Raw genomic sequence first — 23,541 nt, 5'->3', positions numbered from 1 at the left:
AAATTATTCCTTGTTCTTATTATTTTTTTTTTTTGCGATGTTGGGATATTTATTTTGTGCATCTGTGGCAATAAATGAGATTTCAGTGGTGGTATGGATTTGACTGATCTCTGCAATTGCATGCTGAGAGACCTGGGAAATGGTCACCAGATCCCGGCATGAGGGGTGCAGAGGCCGAGAGAGCTGGCCGCCCAGGCTGGCAGAGACCTCGGAGCCTGGGAAGGAGGGCTAAGAGTGCAGCAGAGGGGACACACACTCACCTCCTTGCCCAGACCCAGGACCCCAGGACTACGTCATCTCCATCTCTGAAGCTGAGACTAAGGGCTGAGGGTGTGTTGGCACTCAGTGGCCAACTCTCAAGCCAACTGTCAGAAATCCTACATCACCTGGCAATCGTGGGCACAGAGGACAGGGCTATCTTCCATCAGAGGTGATAAGGACAAAGGCCTCTCTCTCCTAACTCCTTCTGAGGGAAGGAGGGGGAAAGCTGGGAGGCCTGAGGTCTCTCCTCAGACCTCATATCCCACAGGCAAGGGGAAGTGGGTTGCATAAATACAATGGTTGAAGAGCACAAGGCCAGAATTAATCAAACACAGCTGGGGTGAGATTGCCTGAAATCTGACTGGGACCCTGGAAGTGAAAGCTGGGACCACTGAAAGCTTAATTTAAGTATTTGGGACTCAAGTTGAGAATGCAAGGGGCCAAGATTACTGGATCCCAGGACAGGCAGTTTGGCAGTGAGAACAAAGGGCAGAGCCTGGGACCAAAGTGCCTGGATCCCTTGAGAGAGAGGAGGGTGGGTACTGAGAGAAGTGAGGGCTGAGGGAACCCCGGAAAAGCTGGGTTCTGGAAATAGCAGCAAGTCAGTATTCCAGGATCTCTGCCCACTTCCACTTCCTTTTCTCTCTATCTGGCAGAGAAGAGGGAAGGAGAGGGCCGGCGAAGGGATGAAACCATGGGTTTAGTCCCCAAGTAGCCACGTGGATACATTCAGGGCCAGACACACACAGGAATGGTGGGGAGAGAGGAATTTAGTGCTGCATTGGCCCTGGAGGGGGTTGGGAGGGATCGGGAGGCTGGGGAGGGGTGCTGGGAGTCGGTCCCAGGGTTCCATGACGTCGTCCTCTGCGGTGGCCCCGTACACAGTGTGTATGACCACAGCCCTCCTCTTCCTCCTCTTCACTCTCCCTGGAGTTCTCGCCAAACGCCCGAGGTTTCTCATAAACACAGCAGCATTTTGATGAGCGGCGCGCCATATGTTCATTGTCCACAGTATCACTTGTCCATTCCACCTTTTTCTCTGGCTTCCGTTTCCGAAGTTTGATGGTTAGACTCCGATTCTCGGGCTCGGTTGTCACGGTAACCGTTGTCTCAGTGACGGTCTCACTCAGCCCGGCCCCTGCCTCCGCCATGGCTATGGCTGAGGGGAGGAGGAGGGAAGGGAACAGGGACACCTTTCCCCTTTTCTGGGTCTCTGGGATCTAAGAGAATCGGTATCCAATGCAGAGGAGTGTTAGCCGGGAGCCTCCGCCTTTTTCCCCCTCCTCCTGGGCCTCCGCGTCCCCACCCCTGGGGAGTTGTTCTCATTATTTTAAATAAGATTTGATTCATATATTTCATGTAAAAATTCATGAGACACAGTGATTTACCATCTGATGGCTAACTCCTTCAATTCCTGCAAGATTGTGACAAGGCCTGGGTAAAACAGGAGCCAGGAAGTAAATGTGTGTCCATGACAGCAGTTGCAAAGACTTGCATACTTGAGAAATTCCCTGCTTGCTGCCAGGGTGTGCGTTAGCAGCAAGATGGAATTCGGTGTTTAGCTTTATTTTATTTTTTGTTATATTTTTGACATTCTTTACATAGCTAGTTAGAATAAAAAGGTTGAAGGGCCATAGAAAAACAGGTAAGACTATTATTTCCATATTGTTTCTTTCAAGTTTAAAAGGTGGGTATTAAAGGAGAAGGCCCACCCAATTTCCCACCCTCCGCAGGTCCTGGATGTGGGACATGCTCCGAGATTCTTGCTGAAGTGGTTTTGATGGTTCACTAGTTATAAACAGGATTGGCAGGATTGGCAAGATTGGCAGCGTTTCACAACTGGTGCTTAGCTTTCATCGAAACACAGGAAGTCCAGCGTAGGGTGAGGGTCTCCTCGCAGTTTCTCCACCCTTCACCCACAGACCCACATCTCCTCGTTTTAACTGAGCACTTATAGGATAGTTTTTTTTTGTCTTTTCTTAAGATATCAAGGATATGTGTCTCCTATATTTTTGTTTGTATCATTTTCTTAGAGTATGCCTTGTGCTTTTGCATATAATCTAAACCCAATTTTAATTTGTACTGTACTATTTCTTGAGAAGTTAAGGTGTGTTATAGTCCCAAGTATTTTAACATTTTCTGTGTGTAATTACTGTCATACGTATTAAAAACTAACAATTTTTTCAGTGTTGGCACTGTCATTTTGAATAAAGATTTATAGATTAAATGGTAGGGAAATTGTAAGAGTGAATATTTGTACGATTGTTTGGTGTTAAACCCTTTTTTCAATGACCCACCCTCCAAAATCACATTGTACTTTCTGATTAATTTCTCCATTTGTTTAGGAGGATGTGAGAGGAATCAGAATTTGAATTCACTGATTTATTTCTGAGACGCCCACAGCTGCACAGTATCAATGAGGGCTAAGCTGGGAGCTGAGAACTGAATGCAGGATTTTTCCTGTGGGTAGCAGAACCCCAGTGCCTTAAGCCATCACCGCTGCTTCCCAAGGTCTGCATTAACACAGAGCTGGAGTCAAGGTCAGAAGTAGGAATGGAACCCTCGGACTGCAGTGTAAGGTAGAAGTTCCTTACCTGCTAGGCTGAACACTCATCATGTATGGGGCTTTTTGTTTGTTTGTGTTTGTCATATTTTTTAGTTATTAGTGTCCACTGGGGTACATTGATCCAATTTTGAATATGTTGTCTGTGAGTTGACAGTAGAATTAAAATGAATCAAACATTGTGAGGAGAATATTTTGTTTGAGGTGGAACGAATGCATCTTATTTCAATGCACTTAATTCAAGCTGGACGCTCCACTCTGTCTTATTTTTAAGATTTATTTGTTTCCATTTGAAGGTGAGAGACACAGACAGGAGGAGGAGAGACAGAGAGATCATCTGTCTGCTCAGTCCCTTCCCAGGTGGCCACCATGGTTGATGCAGCTGATCCAAAACCAGGAGCCAGGAATTTCTTCCGAGTCTCCCAAGCGAGTGCAGGGTCCCAAGGCCTTGCGTCGTCCTGGACTGCCCTCCCAGGCCAGAAGCAGGGAGCTGGATGAAAGAAGTGGCCAACAGGACATGGATTAGTGACCATATGGAATCAGGGGTGTGTTCATGTGAGGACTTTAGCCACTAGGCTACAGCACAGGTCTCTACTCTACCCTTAATCCAGCTTCCTACTAATGCCTCTGAGAAGCAGCTGGTGGTGGCATAAGTACTTGAGTGTCTCCCATCCACATGTGACCTGCAAGGCATGAGGTTGGGCCTAGAGTCAGTCTGACACAGCCACAGCTGTTCAAGGCAATCAGAAGAACAAACAAAAACATTTTGCAAAACATGCTTTTTCCATCATTCTTCCTTTCAAGTGCATAGGCACAATTGAACAAAAGCAGTATAACTCTCTATCTAGGTTCAAGGTTAGCTTTCCCGCAGTGGCATGTACAAAATACCAAGAAATTTTACTGCGAATCATGTACAAGAGGAGCAAGAGGTTCGATGAAAAAAGCAGCACTGTGGTTTGATTACAAGGTTTTTTGTCTATTTATATGTGTATTTATTTTTTTATTTATTTACTTATTTACTGCTTACTCATCTGCCTATTTTAAAGATTGATTTAGAAAGGCAGATATCCAGAGAGAAGCAGATACAGAAAGATCTTCTGCTTTCTGGGTTACTCCTCAAGTGGACTCGACACGTGGAGCACAGCTGGAGCTCAGCCCATCTGAAGCCAGTATCTGGCAGTGTCTTCCTGGTCTCCCACATGGGTGCTTGCAAAGTGCCAAGGTTTTGGGCTGTGCTCCACTGCTTTCCCAGGCCACAAGAAGGGAGCTGGATGGGAAGTGGAGCAGCTAAGATAAGAACTGGCACCTATATGGGATCCCTCTGAATGTGAGGAATGAAGCCGCTAGACAACCATGTCAACCACAGGTTTAGAGTATTTAAATAATACTTGTAATGGATGTTGTAAGTTAACATGTTACATTGCTGCATGCAGTGCCAGCATTTCATATAAGGATCAGTTATACTCTGATGCTCCCTTTCTTTTTTATTTTTTTGACTGTATGTATATATTTATTTATTTATTACATTGCATTATGTGACACAGTTTTATAGGCACTGGGATGCTCCCTTTCTGACCTAGCTTCCTGCTACTGTGCTTGGAAGATAACATAAACATCTCAATTCCCAATTTCTAGGACACCTGCAGCCCTGTGTAGGATTTGAATGGAATTCCAGGCTCCCGGTTTTGGCTGGACCTTGTTTAATCGTTGTGTGGCCATAGGGGAGTGAACAAATGGAGGGAAGATCTCAGTCTTTCTGTGTTTGACTCTTGTACTGTGATTCTCACATTTAAGCCAATGATAAGTTGTTTTGAAAGATTTCAAAAGGGCCTGGCATGGTAGCATAGTGGCTAATGTCTTTCTCTTGAATGAGCCAGGATCCTACATGTTGGCCGGTTCATGTCCTGGGTATTTCACTTTTCATCATGTTCCCTGCCTGTGACCTGGGAAAGCAATAGAGGACAGCCCAAAGTCTTGGGACTCTGCATCTCCATGGGAGACCCTGAAGAGGCTCCTGACTCCTGGCTTCAGATCATTTCAGGTCTGCCCATTGTGGCCAATTAGGAGTGAAGCAGTTAATAAAAGCTCTTTCTCTCTGTCTCTGCTTCTTTGAATAAATCTGAATTTCTAATGTAAATGAATAGATAAAAAGTTTAAATGCAATTATGAGTTTGAAAGGTGGTAACTGTGCTGTATACTGTGTAGATTGGAACTGTTTAATGGTTTCAGATGGCTCACTGTTAGTTTGAAGGGATGACTCTGATATTAAAAAAAAATCTAGTGAGTTTCGATCGGCATGTACTCAAATTGTCAAGTACATGATAAGAGTATTTGTCAACACAGAAGCTGATATTGCCCATGTAGTGAGCTTGGGGTGACATTTGCAAGATTAAAAATAAAATTTATATTGTACTTATAAGATTAAAACATGTTATGTGAATATCATCAAAGCCTCTGAAGCACACAAATCATGAGGATCATTAATGGGATGCATATCACTGAGTTCATTTTTCTTTTGCCTAGTGTGTCCTACTTATGTGGCAAGTAGAGACATGCAAATTCAGAGTATGCAAGCACTCATGAGAGTGGAAAGGATAAACAGAACTTGCATTCACCAGGTCACTCCCACCATGACCCCAGGGTCTCTATTCCAGGATCCGACATGTCTTCCATGTAGGTATCAGGGCCTAATTCCTGGCATCATTCCCTGCCATGTCAGGTGTATTTTATACACTGACCAGAAGCAAATGGCGGGTGCAGAATCCGGTGCTCTGCTACCTGGATGACAGCAGTACCAGTAGTGGCTCAAGCTGTCGTGTCTCAATGACAACCCTCATTCAAAAACTAGTTTTAAAGAAAAGGAAAAAAAAATGTTCTTATGAAGATTCTCAAATGGTGCCAGAGAGACAGCAAATGGAGACATATTTGAAGAAAAATCAAGATTTGATCCTGGCAGGGAGACTCCATGTTATTTGAATCTAGACCTGGTTCCTCCCTCCCCCATGAGGACCAGGTCAAGTGGGAACTGCTCTCCAGGCAATTGCAACTGAGAACACAGTCCTCCCCCTCGTGCTGAGTTCCAGCAGAAGATGACATCAGCACTTTTTCTGTCCTCAGTTACCTGTTGTCATCACCATGCTCTGCTGAGTGGTGTGAGAGGAATGGGCCCAGGGCCCGCAAGGGTGATGAAGCTCTTATTGAGCATGAGGACACCTGGCTCCCATCTTCACCATATTTTTATTTGAAAGACAGCATTGTAGAAAAAGAAATAGAGACGGAGAGGGATCTTCTTTCTGATGGCTCATATTGCTCATTAGTTGAAGGTGGGCTGGTCCTAGTTAGGAGCTTGGGGTTTCTCCTACCCTCTGACATGAGTAGAGGGGCCCTGGGACATAGACCATGCTTTGCTGCTTTCCTAGCCATGAGCGGGGTTCTGGAGTGTAAGTGTAGCAGCCAAAACCAAAGCAGCACCATATGGGATGCCAGCATTGCAGGTTGATTCTTACCATAGGATTCATGTCCCATCTTTTTGTATTTTCTTATTAAGATTTATTTTTAGTCCAAAGTTAGATATACAGAGAGGAGGAAAGACAGAGAGAAAGATCTTCTTTCCGATGACTTACTCTCCCTGTGACTGCACCAACTGGTGTTGCACCAGGTCTCCCACATGGGTGTAGGGTCCCACGGCTGGGCCATTCTTGACTGTTTTCCCAGGCCACATGCAGGGAGCTGGATGGGAAGTGGAGCTGCTGTGATTAGAACCAGTGCCCATATGGATCGTTGTGCATTTAAGGCAAACACTTTATCCTCTAAGCTTTGGCGTCTTGCCCCAGAAAGAATACATTTCAAGCTATATTGCTGTCATGTATATGGATATCTATGGGCTGGGGCCACTGAAATGGCAGAGTCGCTTGTCATTGTGTGTTATATCTATGTTTCATATATTGTGTGGACAAAATTGCTCTGATGGAAAGATGCTTGCCTTCTACAGATGTTAGCATGAACCTCAAGTGTGTTCCAATGGAAGTCGTTACGTGGAGTCCTATGCAGCTCATTGTAGAAATAGAGAAATGCTTTATACCTCCCAATCCTTTCTGTGTAGTGGACATCTTAGTGACAATATGATATTTTCTATGATATTTTGTTTTTCTCTTAAAGATTTATTTTTATTATTTTTCTATTGGAAAGGCGGATATACAGAGAGGAGAGAGAGAGAGGAAGATCTTCCGTCCGATGATTCACTCCCCAAGTGAGCGCAACGGGCCGATACTATGCCGATCCGAAGCCAGGAGCCTCTTCCGGGTCTCCCACGCGGGTGCAGGGTCCCAAAGCCTTGGGCCGCCCTCGAATGCCTTCCCGGTCCACGGGCAGGGAGCTGGAAGGGAAGCGGGGCTGCCGGGATTAGAACTGGCGCCCATATGGGATCCTGGGCGTGCAAGGCGAGGACCTTTAACCTCTTGCGCCACCACGCCGGGCCCTATGATATTTTGTAATTTGTGCAATAGTAAGAGTTGTTGTGGAAAAATGGTTGCTGTTTGGCATTCACATTATTGATTGATTGATTGATTCATTTTTCATTGGAAAGTCAGATTTATAGAGAGGAGAGACAGAACAAAAGCTCTTCTTTCACCAAGCTCACCCTCCAAGTAGCCCCAACATCCAGAAGATGGCTAATCCATGGCAGGAACAAGGAGCTTCTTCCAAGTCTCCCATGTGGATGCAGGGTCCCAAAGTATTTTGCTATCTTTGACTGCTTTCCCAGAACACACGCAGAGTGCTGGAATAAAAATGTAGCAGTCAGGATATGAATCAGCACCCATCTGGGGTCTTGGCACATGCAAGGTGAGGACTTTAGCACTAGGTTATGGTGCTGGGCCTAGTCACATTTTAAAATAACTAATAATTGTTTCCTTGAGTTTGTTTTAGTTTAATCAGTGCCAGTTATTGAAATTGCTGATATTGCTTCAAGAAAGACTTCCTGGTCCTTGTAAAGCACTACTCTTGCCCAGGGAAGCTGATTGCTTCCGTTTCTCCAGCCATTGTGTCTGCTTCCTGCCTTCACATTACTTAGCACCGTAGGAATCACCAAGGAGACTGGGAACAAGCAAAAAAAACTCATGACTCCCTCTGCCCACCTTCTCTTGCAGGTGTAGCCCTGCGGCGTGCTTCATGCTTCCAAGGCTGCAGAACACACGCACACCTTCAGTAAGTTGTTTGTTTACTTCTCACCTTGTTTTACATTTCATTTTAGGAACTGTATGATGGTTTTAAACTAAAATGAAAAGGCAAGTATAAGAAAGAAGGCAGAATTGTCGTAACCAAGACATTGGAGGTGTCAAACTTGTTGAAACTTTCCCATGAGATTTTCTGATGCCATAGCCAAGACATGTTTATTATTACATGATTCAAATGGAAACCAAGAATTTGTTAATGACTGTGGGATATCAAGTTTGAAATGGTGTTTATTGATCATCCTATTTATTTAAAGACTGACTTGCAGCAAGAGAAGGAGAGACAGAGCCAGACATGTCTGCTCTCTGCGGAGTGATTTTCCCATGGTCACAATGGTCAGGCTGGACCATGTCACAGAAGAACCAGGAGGTCCATCTGAGTCTCCCAGATGAGTCTCCCACCCAAGTGCTTGAGTCATCTCCCACTGTTTCCAATTCACATTGACTTAGAGCTGGATTGGAAGTGACGTAGATGGTAGCTTAGGCTGCTATGCCACAATGCCATTCACTACTGAACGGTGATTTTGCTATTGCAAGGCTTCTTTTTGTTTGTTTTGTCTTTAAGATTTTTTTAATTTGAAATGCAGATCTGCACAGAAAGAAAGAAATGGAGAGACATCTCCCATGTGCTGGTTTACTTCTCAAATAACCAGAATGTGCAGAGGTGAGCAAGTCTGAAGCCATGAGCCAGGTGTATTGTCCAGGCCTCCTACTTGATTACAGGAACCCAAGTACTTCAGCCATCCTCCACTTGCTTTCCAGGCCTGTTTTCAGAGAGTGGGGTCAGAAGTGGAGCATCCAGGATGTGAATGCCAGTGAGATGCCAGTCTCTTTATTGGCTAAGCCATAAGACTGGGTCCCTGTTCATTCTGTTTGGTTTTCATTTCAAATGCAAAGTTTTTCCACTTGGCTGCAATGGCAAGAGCTAAGCCAATCCAAAGCCAGGAGCCTCTATTGGATGTGGCACACAGGTGCAGGTGCTCAAGTGATATCCTTTACTGGTTCCAAAGTTTGTGAGATGGTTAACACTATAGGCAGTCCTTGAGTACCATTTGTAATATTAGCTTCATCATTTTACACTTCAATCAGCATACCTGATTTCCATTTCTCTGTGAACACTTTTGAATGAAGGTCATTGCAATGGGTATGAAGTGGTATCTCATTGTGGTTGCCATTTTCACTCACCTAATGATGAATCATGCTAAGAATCTTCTTGTGCTAATTAGGGTTTTGTTGATCTTTGTAGAAATATCTGTTTAGTTCTTTGCCCATTTTGGAATCTGTTTTTATTGCTTTTGAGCCTGTTCAGTGGTTTCCAGCCAGATGGCCCCAAGAGGGTGCCACCTGAGGGGGTGAGGCGTCAGTGTTCTCCAGCTACAAGAACCAGTGTGGACAGTTTGAGGGCATGTCCATTTATTGTGAAGTGAGCACAACTGCTATGGACTCGGAAAGAAGATGGCAACAGAGCAGTGCCTGACAGGCCTGCCACCCAATAGTGACACTGTAATTGACTATAAGACATGTGTATCCCTTTAAACCCTCCAGTCTTGTCACAGGTCATATTCTGCACACCAGTGCATGCCATGCCTGAGGTTACGGGTAGGTGGGCTGTTAGTCATGCCCAGCAGGTGGTATTTAAGTTCACAGTCATACTTCTAGTATAATACAAAATTTTTTGCTTTGCAACTGATGCACAAACTAAAAATTGAGATTGTCCTGTAACTCTACCACTCAGTGACACTTAATGATTTTTTTCAATGTCACAACAATGTTTAATGTTGGGAAAGCAATTCCTAAAACCAGCCCACACTGAATGTGCTGTGATGTGCGAATAGGAGTGAAATCTTGGTAACTACAAATTGGCTGCTAATGCTATTTTTTTTTTCATTTTTAAATTATATTTTTGACAATCTTTACATAGTAAATTAGGGTAAAAAAGTTTAACTGCTACAGGAAAATGAGTTAAACCATTATTTGCGTATTGTTTCCTTCTTATCTGAGGTAAAGGGGAATTTTAACAGAGAAGCCTCACCCAATCTCTGACCCACCCCAGGTCCCTTACGTGGGGCATGCTCTGATTAGCCTAGTTGGAAGGACCCATAATAATCCCCACCAGGCCCACCCCCTACCCTGGTTTGCCAGTCTGTGTAGCAGACTAGCCCAGTATTTCCCCCATCCCATTCAGGTCTCACACATGTCAATGGGTATTGAAGTCTAGTTCCATCTAACTAGCTCCACTATCCAGTCCTCTCGGATGTTGTTGGGTGTCTCTCTGTCAAGCCACCCCAGCCCCTGCCCTGGTTTTTGTTCCCTCCAGTGGGAGTGGTAACCCAACCCAGAGGAACCCACTGTTTCCCTCCCAGGCCGCTCCCACACCTGGATTATGCACTCTCCAGGTAGTTCTGTGGTTTAACTTGACAGAATTAGCCCCCAGTGCCAGCTTCTGACATCTGATGCTGCGGCTAAGCTCAAATAACCCTCACACACTCTAATTATTATTTTTTTTTTTTGGCACCATGAGGAACCATCAGCCCAGCCTGGCTTTTCCCTAATCTTGTCCACAGGAGGCCCACAGGTGTTGTAGTCCTGCTTAGTCTGGTCTGCACCCATCCCAGCTCACGCTCTCCATTGGGAGTAGTTGACAAGCAGTGGAACCCCACCATATTCCCTCTGTTGGCTCCACCCTCTCCCTTCCTGGTTCTCATGCATGGTCTGCTCCTGACCCATTGCAAATATATGCCAGTGGGAAACTTTCCATGGCCTGTTCTGGGCTGTTTCCTAGCGTGCGTCTTGCGCTTACCTGCCGGGTCTATGTCCTGCCAGAGGAATTGCCCAGGCCCCTCCATCAGAACCTCTCCCAATGCCAGATTTTGTGCATACCAGGGGGTCCAAGAGCCAGACCTACTCAGTTCACTTCCTGTCCTAGCAGGAACAGTGGCTTTTCCTGACTGGCCTTCAACCCAATCTGGTTCTTACTGTTGGATGTTTCAGCCCAGCCATGGCTCGTCATACCCACATATAGCTCACACATGGCTCAGTAGGGGTTGAGACCTAGCCACATGTTCACCAGCGAGAGCTGTGATTCACAAGGGGAGTATTCCAATTTCCTCCACTTGACCCACTCCCAGACCCAATTCTCATACATTCCATTGGGTTTTAGGTCAGTACCAGGCTTAAGCCTTGCCTTCCGTTTAGGCTTGTATGAGCAGGTGAATGTTGTATCCTTGTCCACCCCACACCGTATTCAGGATGCACATTTGGGTGCTGCTGCTTTGACCAGTCCAGACTGCTGTCGGTTCATTAACCTGTGATTGTTGGCAGGTTCCTTGGTCACACCTAGTTTAGTCCATCACCCCTTCAACTTTTGAGCTCATTAGTGGAGCTAGAATTTCCACGGGGTTTGGCCCTCATATCCCCCACAGAATCTACCCCCTGATAGGGTTCTCTCTTGTGCTGCTTAATTCCATGGCCCTGCCTAATGTGACCCATCATCATGTCAGGTAATGGAATATGATCCTGCTAGACAAGTCCTGAGCCTTAGCTTTTGCATGGAGTAGTGTTTGGTATATCAGTCTTATCTATAAACATCATCTGGTCCCTCTCCTCCAACCTACTAGGTCTCATTACCCTTGCTAACCTTCAAAGGAAAAGTTTCTCTGTCGTTGGGATTGTTTAGGATTGATTAACATCCCAGAAGTACAGTAGATTTGGCATGGAGATACCTAAGCAGCAATTCAGAACCCAGAACCTCAAAACAGGCAGCCTATCCCATCCACTGAACCCCTTCCCAAATCCTATCCACTGTGCCATGATGGCGGCGGGTTGGGCCTGGGCCCGGACAGCCCTCCAAACGTCCCCCTTTGCTTACTCACCGTGAACGGAGCAGTCTCTGGAGTTCAGGAAGGCACAGGGACAGGTCACTGCGTGGACGTGGTGGCTGGAATTGGTGTCGAGCATGGAGACGATACCAGCCTGGCACCCACCATGACCTCCGGGCCTTCATCTCCAGAGACCACAAAGATCCTGCAGGGCTCAAAGCTGGTGCTACCCTCCCCACTGCTTCACCACACAAGATGGATGGAGCCCGGAGCACATTACCATTTCTCTGCTTCTGGCTGGTGCAAATAGTTCAGTGAGATTGGCAGGTCTCAGACTGCATTCGCCTCCTGAGCTCCCTGTGCGAACCCAAGTTCCCACCTGGTTGACAGAAGAGCCAAGGAGAGTCTGCTGCTGGATCCGGATCACTGTAGTCTGGATTGCTGCTTGCCAGCCACTGGTGGGTTTTCCTGTTCACTGCAACACTGCTTTGCCATCACCAGCACATTCTTGTGTCCAGGGTGTCTTAGGGATGCACCCTTCCTGCTGTCTGACCCCTAATTTTCCCCAGTACTCTGCTCCCTGTGCTTCACCCTATCCAAAGATTCTCCATCAGCCCAGATGTTTCTGTACCCTATGCTGTGCCTTAAATTTATTTTTTAAATAATTTCTACTTTAATTCCATGTGATCAGAGAAACTACCTAATGATTTTCATATTTTGGCTTTTACACCTTGGACTTTCAATGTGTCTTGAATTTTTTTAAGGATTATACAAGAAGAAATAGAAACTCTGGACACAAAGATCATATCCAATTTTCCCTAAGCCTTGAAGCATACCATCTTTATCATCTATGTTAGTATAATCAAAACTAAAAGGTAAAACAAAAAAAATTCATATGAAAAGATTTTTCTTTATTGGAAAGGCAGATATATGAAGATAAAGATTCTCCCTAAGCTAGTTTACTCTCAAAGTAGCCACAATGGCTGGAACTGAACCAATCACAAGCTGGTAGTTAGGAGCATCTTCTGAGTCTCCCGTACAGGTGCAGGGTCCAAAGGTTTTGGGCTCTCCCAGCAGTTTCAAAGGTTCTCCATCAGAACCTCTTCCATTCCCAGATCTTGCACACACTGATGTGTCCACAGGCCAGCCCACCTTATTCCACCTCCTGTCCTAGCAGGAACAGTGGCCTTTCCTGACTGGCTTTTAACCCATTCTAGTTCTTCCTGTTGGATGTGTCAGACCAGCCAATCCTGGTACACACCCAGACACAGCTCACACATGGCTCAGTAGGGGCAGAGACCTAACCTAGCTTGTCTTTCACCTGCCGTGGTCCTCCAGAGCTCCAGTGGGTGTGGAGTCTAGCCTAGCACAGTGGATCCAGCCCCAGTCCACACTTGCACCAATGAAAACTGCAGTCATATCCAGACCAGACACAGATCCCACCCTGGACCCCACACTCACCAGTGAGAACCTCAACTCAACCACGATGTCCCCTTAGCTTCCCAATCAGGCCTGTTTCCAGCCGTAGATTGCATACGTGCCAGTGCTTGCTCTAACCCATGTAAACATAGTCCCTTCCCTGACTTGGTCTTTGCCTTAGATTCTGTATCCTGGCCTGACTCGGCGTGCCCTGGTCTCAATTGTTCTGGCAGGTGATCGAACCTGGCTATGCTCAGTCTAGTCCCACCCCTGGCTCATGTAAACCAATACGTGTAAGAGGCTAGCTCAGCATGACCCGTGCTCCAGCCTGGTTTCTGTTGTTGTTGGTGAGCCAAGCTTTGCTTAGCCCTGCCTGGTTCACACCCTTCCATAACCAACCCACACATTGGTCATCTGTTGGATCTACTTTCCCCAGGTTTTCCAACCCCGAGTCCTGGACCATGTGATCAGCAGTGGGAGTTATGACCCAGTAGGTTAGTTTCCCAAGTTCCCCTACTTGGGCCACTCCTAGACCCAGATCTCATACATGCCAGCTGCTGTTAGGTCCTTGCCCAGCATAGTGTCCTTCCATCTTGGCTTTGTATGAGCTGGTGTACATTGCAGCTGACCCACCCCACATCCTGTTTAAGGATGCACATTTGAGTGCTGCAACTTGGATCTGGCCATCCTAATCTTGGTCCCTGTACCCAGGAGTGATGATAAGTTGCATGGTCACACCTAGCTAAGCCCATTTCTACCCCAACTCTGAAGCTGACCATTGGGACTTGTATTTCCACAGGGTTTGGCCCACACCTCCCCCCCCACCCTCCCACACACAAACACACAGAATCTACCCCCTGACCTGGTTGTCTCGCATGCTGCTTAGTATTATAGCCCTGCCTAATGTGACCCATCTTTTGTTCCGACATTGTGTTAGGTACTAGGATCTAGCCCTGCTAGACTGGACTCCAGTCCTAGCCTTCACATTGACTCTGTGGGGTTGCTATTCTTTGGTGATAACAAAACCTACATAGGACTGACAGGTAGGCTGGTGTATCAATCTCATCCATACAGATCATCCAGCAGCCGGGCCCCGAACCTCTCACCACCGAGGCCCTGAAGTCGAACTCCCAGAGGTACCTCCACCTCCAATTTCTCTGATTGTCTTTCTCTCTTTGTTTCCAGCTGGTTTTCTAGTAAATTTTTGAAAAACAAGGAGACAGAAAGCCCACAAATATGAATGAAGGTCATGTTTCATGAGGAAATATTGACTATTGAGAGTTTTTTTTTAACGATCTTATGGGCTTCTTGGGTTTCCACATTCTTAAAATCTACTGAAATCTGCAGTTGCAGGTATTCACACTCTTTACAATTATCCCACAGCACTAAATCTCAAGTGCTTTCATCACAGTGTGTCGTATCAATGGAGTCCTTTCTCACAGCAAGTTTTGTACTCTTGGAGAGATAAAATGAATAAATCTTCATAAGTTTCTATATTGTACTTAAAAATTGTTGAATATTATTAAATGAATAACAAAAACATTGACTTATTCAAATGTGAAAAGAAAATTCTGCACATTCCACAGATATTCTGCTATAGTTTTAATGTTCTGTATTTGTAAACTGGTGTGATTGACATATTTGTATTCATGATATTTAGAGCCTTTTTCTCTTGAACTATGATGATATTCTTTTCCTTTTAATCACTTAGAGATTAAGATCTTGAATGCAATGTAAGTTTAAAACATGCTATTTCAAATGTTAATTCTGTTTTTTAAAATTTTGTATATCAGCTATGTTCATTCTTTTTTCTAATAAAATGAGTAAATGGGTAACCAGAGAAAAGCCTGCTAACTTTAGATTAAAATTAAAGGGCTTCACAAACTTGTGCAAAAGCAGTGATGCTACAACATGGCCTTTGCTGTATGTGTATATGTATATGTATATATACTGTTCAACTGGTTGGTTGTGAGTGGCTGATATTAGTTATTGTTACAAAAAAATAGTTTTGTATGAGACTGAAGTTTGGTTTCGTTCTAAGCCACAGTTCACTATGAAGAAATTAAAATTTTAGTTTAATTTAAATGTAATTCCATATAAAAGCTAAATTAAAAAGTACAAATCGTTTTAATAGGTTCATACTAAAAATTAAAAAATAATGGCAAGGGATACTTATATATCTTTATTTCCAATGTAAGATTTAAGAAATATTTACACATTTATACATGTCTCTTCCTAATCCCATCTAACAGGTTATTTGTCATGTGTTTGTGTGAGTGTGTGTGTCTGCAGATTACAAAGTTAATCTTATTTAGAATTGTTATAGGAACCAATCTGATACAGAATCATAATGGAATTGTAGCTTCAGAATTGCAGAAATGATGCAGAACAACATATTATTTTTACCCTATGTTGCAATATAGATTGTAAATTTAGCTGCATCCACACAAGGTGCAAGTTAAACAAGCACAAAAAAATTGCACTCAGCTTACTATTACAGGCACTGAGTTAATAGTTTGGCTCAGTGTTAAAGAGATTGTTTAATTTTATTAAAAAGCAGAACGGCAATCATAGGGACAAACTGGGTGTGATGTCTTCCTCTTGCAAGTTTATTTAAACAATGCCCTCAAAAGTTCCTTAGATTCAAAATATTTCGAGAAAACAACCTTTAAGAGAATAATAAGGGATATTCTATTGTAGTATTGGAGTTGCACAAGTAATACAGGAGAACCTATTTTTGTTTTGTTTTTACTCTGTAGACTGTACATTAAATTGCATCCATTAAAGTTGCAAATTAAATATACATACAATTCACCGTCAGTCTTTGTATTTGATGATCCAGAACTGAGGAGACATGTACTTTATAGGTGTTGGTGTCATTTGAAGATGTGGCTGTGGACTTTACCCAGGAGGAATGGCAGCACATGGACAACACTCAGCGGACCCTGTACAGGGATGTGATGCTTGAGACTTATAACAATCTGCTGTCCTTGGGTGAGTGAAAATCTGTCATGCCCAAACAGAACACTTCTTTATGGTTGACAAGTGAAAGGAGAGTTTCTGAAGTCCCATACTAGGTAAGACTAAGTAGTGATGTCACAAAATCTACATCATTTTCCACGAACAGGGTACAGCTTGACAAAGCCTCATGTGATCTTGAACCTGGAACGAGATTTAGCACCATGGACAGTGGACAAATCTACACACCAGAGACTTCCAGGTATGTGAGCAGTTAGTGGGCATTGAAGTTGACACATAGCTCATTAAAGGTGGACTGGAACCCTTGTTTTTTGTTTTTGTTTTTGTTTGTTAAAGTGTCCTCCCAGAGGATAGCTGTTGAGACACAGGAGTTTTATAATCCTCATGTGTAGGTTTACTCTAGCAATGCCTTTCAAAATTTGTTGGCAAGTCACCCTACATTTAGCACTACTTATTGCTCTTTTCATGATCCCTAGCACTTGAATCATCATCTGCCACCTGCCAGATACATTCTCAGGAAGTTGTGCTTGAGTCAGACTACTCAAGCCAAAACAGATTGATGCTCTTATGGGATGTAAGACATCCCAAACCTTATTTTGAGTTTCTGTGCCACATTTTCACTGCCATCCTGCAGCAACTTAAAATGCACAATTCCAAGTAATTGAAATTTGCATTTTAAAAAGCCATTATGTTAATGCATTAATAAAGAAGTAATGCTCATTATTTATGCTCATAAATGTCCACATTGCACTAATATTAAAATATGCTGTATTTAGAATGGCAATAAACCTCATTGGCTGTAATTGAGCCTTGTAACAGAAAAACTTAATGAGCTCCATGGAGATGGTTACTCTTTTCCTCATTTCAGATTCCTACAGACAGAATGAACTGCTTGGAGCAAATCAGGAAAGTGAAGAAATAATCTTCAGGCAAGTTGTAATCACAAAAATTTTATAATACCCAAAAAGAGAGTTGCCCAAGATGACTTTTCTCTTAAGATATACTTATTTTCATATCAAAGTCAGACCTACAGAGAGGAGGTGACAGAGGAAGATCTTCCATGCATTGATTCACTTCCCAGGCAACCACAACGGCTAGAGCTGAAGTGAGGAGCACGGAACCCCTTCCAGGTCTCCCACACAGCTGCAGAATCCCAAGGCTTTGGGCTGTCTTGACTGCCTTCTCAGGCCACATGAAGCAAGCTTGATGAAAAGCGGGGCTGCCTGGATTAGAATCACCACCCATATGTGATCCTGGTACATTGATTCTAGGAATTTAGCCACTGGTATACCTCAGAGGGCCCTGATAAGGATGCTTAATATTAGCTATGCCCATAATTGAAACATGATATGAATGAGAAATTGTACAAAAATGAAACTTAAGAAATATAATTTGTTTCTTTATACATATATATATATTTCATTTATAGTGTTAATTTGAAAGTGACTAGATGAATGTAGAAAGCAGATGGAATGAAATTACATTACTTTGGAGAGAGCCAGGGGATGGTGTGCCTCTTGAATGGAGAGAGGTAGTGACAACAAAATTTCAAAAGTGATGCTTAACCTGTGTGTGAGACCCAGAAGAATTTCCTGGCTCCTGGCTTTGTGTCAGCTCAGATCCAGCCATTGTGTTCACTTGGGAAGTGAATCAACGGACGGAATATCTTCCTCTCTGCCTCCCCTCCTGTCTGCATATCTGACTTCCTAATAAAAAATAAATCTTAAACAAACAAAAAAAATCAAGGCCAAGAAGAATCACTCCTCAAGAGAGGATAAACCAACCTGAAACATGAGAAAGAAGCCCAGAACTTGGGTACCATGTCAGGTGCTTGGCATTCAGAATCCACCTAGGCTGTTTCAAGTCATGCAGAAAAGTGCCCCTTGCCAGGGACTGCTAATCTTCCCTAAGGAGCTGTGCAAACACAAGCAACCAGAGCCTAGACTCCAGTATGAAAACTGAGTTGGTAAGAAAAGTGCAAATAGGTAGTTGATGAGTAGTGCGTCTGAAATGCTAAGCTGCTATACTTCCTACCTCCACCCCTCTGAAAGTGTAATCTGTCTGGAGGTTTAGCTAGAGTTAGGCAATGGTTGGAGTTGGGTCTTTGTTCAGGTCTTATATTGTGACACCATAGCAAATGTTACCAGAAAATCTTCTTTCAGGATCATACTATAGAAACAGAAACAGGAAATCAGTTTTCAATAGAAGCTTTATTGCTAAGTGACATGCTAAACTTGGATGCAGGGCAGAGAAAGCACCTCCAAGAAGAGATCTTAGAAGTCTACTGGCTTTTAAAAGCAGAGAAGAAAGGCACCATAGCTCATTGGAAATCTTTTCTTCCCCCAGGATCCCTGGTGAAATGCCTCTTGAGATGAAGCATGCCTCTGATTTCCCTGAGACCAAACTCCAGAGTGGGGAAAATCTCAGTCAGCACGATAAGATGCACACTTGTCAGCAGTCTTTTGAACACAGTGGGAAAGAAGAAACTTTCAGCAGGAGGAAGATATTCCTTGTGAGTGAGAAAGTCTATACCAGCGACGCATGTAATAAGCAACCTGTCAGTGTGGGAGAGTCTGTGCAGCTTAAAGAGAAAATGTTAAATAACAATTCTGACTTTGACAATCATCCACAAACACACTCAGGAGAGAAATCCCAAGAGCATTTTCAGAGTGAGAAATCACTTATTTATAAAACAGATGTGGATGTCAATCAGATAACCCAAACAGCTAGAAGTCACTGTATATGTGGTTACTGTAAAAAGGCTTTTCACTATAAATCTTGCATTACCAGCAAACATAGAAGTGACAGAGGAGCAGATTTCTATGTGTGCAACGAATGTAAAGAAAACATTGACCAGAAGTCGGAACTCATAGGAGATCAGATCCTTGACACTGCAGAGAAGCCATATGATTGTGATGAGCATAGAAACGTCTTTCACCAGGAATTCTCTCTCATTAGGGATCAGAGAATTCACACAGAGGGGAAACCGTATGAATGTAATGAGTGCGGAGAAGCATTTAAAATAAAGTCATATCTAATTGCACATCTGAGAGTCCACACAGGGGTAAAGCCTTATGAATGTAATGAGTGTGGACAAGCTTTTAAGCATAAGTCATCCCTAATCACACATCAGATAAACCACACCGGCATAAAACCTTATGAATGTAGTGAGTGTGGAAAAGCATTTACACTGAAGTCATATCTAACTTCACATCAGAGAATACACACCAGGGAAAAACCTTATGAATGTAGTGAGTGTGGAAAAGCTTTTTCTCGGAGGTCACACCTCACTATACATCAGAGAACCCACACAGAGGCAAAACCTTATGAATGTAGTGAGTGTGGGCAAGCTTTTAAGCATAAGTCATCCCTAATCAAACATCAGATAAACCACACCGGCATAAAATCTTATGAATGCAGTGAGTGTGGAAAAGCATTTACAGTGAAGTCATATTTAACTTCACACCAGAGAGTCCACACAGGGGAAAAACCTTATGAATGTAGTGAGTGTGGAAAAGCTTTTGCTCAGAGGTCACACCTCGTTAGACATCAGAGAATCCACACAGGAATGAAGCCTTATGAATGTAGTGAGTGTGGACAGGCCTTTAGGCATAAGTCATCCCTATTTACCCATCAGGTAAACCACACTGGGGAAAAACCTTATGAATGCAATGAGTGTGGAAAAGCTTTTTCTCAGAATTCATACCTCATTAAACATCAGGGAATCCATACAATAGAAACCCCTTATGAATGTATTGAGTGTGGAAAAGCATTTAAGCAGAAATCATACCTAGTTATACATCAGAGAATCCACAACGGGAAAAGACCTTATGAATGTAGCCAGTGTGGAAAAGCATTTAAGCTGAAGTCATCCCTAATCGGACATCAGAGAATCCACACAGGGGTAAAACCGTATGAATGTAGCCAATGTGGAAAAGCATTTCATTACAAGTCAGACCTAATCATACATCAGAGAATCCACACTGGGGAAAAACCTTATGAATGCAGTGAGTGTGGAAAAGCTTTTGCTCAGAGGTCACAACTCATTAAACATCAAAGAATCCGCACCAGGGAAAAACCTTATGAATGTAATGAGTGTGGAAAAAGTTTTTCTCAGAAGTCAGACCTCATTACACATCAGAGAACCCACACAGGATAAGAACAATATGAATGTCCTGTGTGGTGAAAAAAAAAAGGGAGGTTTCCTTGCACATCAGAATTCACATGGGAGAAACATTAGGAATGTAGATAATGTGCAGAAGCCTTTTGGGAGCCGTCAATTTTCATTACTAAAGCATGTAAGCATATATTAGCGACCATAAACATACTGGCATGCTCTGTCAGCTTACAACATGAGTGAAACAAGCTTTAACAACATTGCAAACAAAGCACTAAAAGTAAAATCGAAGTGAAAAAACACTTCAGAAGTTCCAACAAGTGTTAAAAAGTATACATGAGGATTACCGTTGTGTTTCAGAACACAGCTATGCGTTGTTAAAGTAAGATGCAATTTGTGAGTGATCTACCTTTATTGTGAGGGGTAAAATGTGAATGAGTACTGCTTTCAGATTCTTATGTTGATAATAAATGTTCAGTGCATAACACTTGTTTGAAATACCATCTTTATCATTTCCAGAATGTATGTAGTATGAGTTTCTTGAATTTCAATATCCCACATTCTGTTTCAAACTAAAATCGGAAGCAAAAATATCAACTGATGCATGTTGCAATCCTAATGCTAAAGACTCAGCTATGAAGCATGAATCTTGATCAGAGTGATGAATCTTGTGACACCTGGCCAAATGTGGATCCGATTTGGCCACTGTCCCTCCTTGAATTCTCGAATGTGGGAGATTACCCCTGGATCTGTGCCCACTTAGTTCTTGTAGGAAGCCATAGGCCCATGACACACCATGTCCCTGGGGGAAACCCTAACAATAACTGTGGACCTGTGCACGACATTGCTTAGAAACCTGCACCAAGGAGAAGAATCTGATAAGTAGAAGTACAATTATCTAGAGCAAAAGAATACACAGAAGTAAAATGAATATTATTAAAGACTCCCCTGCAAAGGAGCAAAACCTGATGCCGCCCTCAGAGTTAACTGAGGAAGACAGTGAGAAAATTGGGAACTCAGAATTCAGAAAACTCATTATAAAGCTTCTGATCAACATTGAGAAGGATATACAAGAGTTCAAAAAAATTAACGACTATGTTACACAAGAAATAACAGCAATAGAGCAAATTAAGGCTGACATTTCAAAAAATAAGAATAGTAGAGCAAATGAAAAGTGCAGTGGAGAGTCCCAAATAAAATGAAGCAAGCGGAAAAAAAGAATCTCAGAATTGGAAGGTGTTTCCACATGGGACGGTCACCCCACGGCAGTGACAGAACTCACTATGTCACAGCGAGCCCAGGGCCATTGTCCTTCTGTGTGAGCAATTTTTGCATGTTCCTTTTTCCTTTTTGATATTATATACATGAGTCTCCTTTATTAGTCCTAGACTTGTTTTTTTATTTTGTGGGGGACTGGAAGGTCAGTATGTTGGTTGGTTATTTGATATTTTGTTATTGTTGTTTAGGTGTTGGGCATCTGAACTCATAACTTTTGATTTGTATATGTCTCTGACGGTGATGGGTTCTTTCTCATTGCTATAGGAATGATAGTTATAATGAAGAGTGTGCTTTAGTCAACATAACAGATAGAGTATGTGTCCTGAATCACAGTCATTCATTTCTTGTGGTTCAAATGTTTGAAAATTGAGAGCAGGATGAGAATAGGTTTGGTTTCTCCTGAGGTCACTCCCTGGCCAACTCAGCTTCTGTGGTATTTCCTCTGTCCTTGTGTATCCTTAAAGGAACTGAAATCAGTTCGAAGGGGATTCACAGTAGCTATAGTTTCTGGTAATCACCCTCTTTTTAAATTTTTTTAAATTTTATTATTATTGCAATATTAAAAACAGAGATGAGAGGAAACAGAGAAAGATCTCCCATGCACTTATTCACTCTGCAGTGGATGAAGTGGCCAGAACTGAGCTGATCCAAAGCTAGGATCCGGGAGTTTCTTCTGGATTGCTTACATAGGTGCAGGATCTCAAGTCTTTGGGCCACCCCTGACTGTTTTCCCAGGCCACTGACAGGGAGCAGGATGGGAAGTGGAGCATCCGGGAAAAGAACTGGCACACGTAGGGCATCCCAGCACATGCAAGGTGAGGACTAAAGTACTAGGCCACCGTGGTAGGCCCAGTATTTACCTCCTTAAAAGTCCTGTTTCTTGAGTGTAGTGTGATAATCTAGTAGCTAAGGTCCTCATTTATACCCACTGGAATCACATATTGCTGCTGGTTCTAATCCCGACTGCCCCACTTCCCATTCAGCTCTCTGCTTGTGGTTTGGGAAAGCAGTTGAGGACAGGACTTGGGACCCTGGACTTGTGGGAGACCCAGAAGAGAGTCCAGGCTCCTTGCTTTAGATTAGCTCTGATCTGGCCATTGTGGTCGTTTGGGGAGTGAATCAATGGACAGAAGATCTTCCTCTCTTATGTCTGACTTTATAATAGAAAAGTAAAGTATTTCTTGAAGATAAAAATTGTACTGTTTTGTCCTCAGCATGGCGGATTAGCGACTAAGGTTCTTGCCTTGAAGGTGCCAGGATCCTATATGGACGCCGGTTTGAATCTTGCTGGGCATACTTCCCATCCAGCTCCCTGCTTGTGGCTTGGGAAAGCAGTCAAGAATGGCCCAATGCCTTGGGCCATGCACCCAAGAGGCAGCCATGTGTGCTAATGAACAATTATAATTTTCAAAATATACACTCTGCAATTCGAAAAATTAAGCAATGCAAAACCCAGACATAACAATTCTACCCAGCAGTCAGCATGAGGGATGTCTTCCTATGTCTGTACCTACTTTAAATCACAGTTACTGGAAAGTAGTACTTGGGACTAAATCAAACATGGAATGATGCGTTTCCAAAAGCCTAAGCCTAACACCATGGTCGTACAAAAAATAAATCAGTGCAGGTTTTCTAGTTTTGATAAGCAATTTTAATACTGAAAATGTCAAGTGTGTCATAGGTGTATTTGTCAACACAGAAGCTGATATTGCCCATGTAGTGAGCTTGGGGTGACATTTGCAAGCTTAAAAAGAAAATTTATATTGTACTTATAAAATTAAATTTTTTATATTAATATAATCAAACCTTCCGAGGCACACAAATAATGAAGGTCATCAATGGGATGCATATCACTGAGTTCATTTTTTTACCTAG

The 23,541-nt window shown here is 43.2% G+C and overlaps 2 protein-coding genes across 2 annotated transcripts; one reads left to right on the top strand and one right to left on the bottom strand.

Annotated features, from left to right (window-relative positions):
• Positions 1 to 1,013: 1,013 nt before the first annotated feature.
• Positions 1,014 to 1,569, bottom strand: LOC121159197 (E3 ubiquitin-protein ligase PPP1R11-like). Its single transcript, XM_040984178.1, has one exon. The coding sequence runs from the start codon at positions 1,410 to 1,412 to the stop codon at positions 1,032 to 1,034; it is 381 nt and encodes a 126-aa protein (XP_040840112.1). The 5' UTR covers positions 1,413 to 1,569; the 3' UTR covers positions 1,014 to 1,031.
• Positions 1,570 to 5,486: 3,917 nt separating this feature from the next.
• On the top strand, positions 5,487 to 20,430 carry LOC121159193 (zinc finger protein 260-like). The gene is made up of 7 exons (XM_040984175.1): positions 5,487 to 5,497; positions 7,972 to 8,029; positions 16,160 to 16,286; positions 16,420 to 16,512; positions 17,140 to 17,200; positions 18,618 to 18,927; positions 18,976 to 20,430. The coding sequence occupies exons 1-7, from the start codon at positions 5,487 to 5,489 to the stop codon at positions 20,428 to 20,430; spliced, it is 2,115 nt and encodes a 704-aa protein (XP_040840109.1).
• The last annotated feature ends 3,111 nt before the right edge of the window (positions 20,431 to 23,541 follow it).

This window comes from Ochotona curzoniae, unplaced genomic scaffold, assembly GCF_017591425.1.
Source record: "Ochotona curzoniae isolate NIBS_2020 unplaced genomic scaffold, NIBS_Ocur_1.0 contig_409, whole genome shotgun sequence".
Taxonomy (NCBI): domain Eukaryota; kingdom Metazoa; phylum Chordata; class Mammalia; order Lagomorpha; family Ochotonidae; genus Ochotona; species Ochotona curzoniae.
Note: the sequence above shows the minus strand (reverse complement) of the source record. Positions and strands in the feature narration are given on the sequence as shown.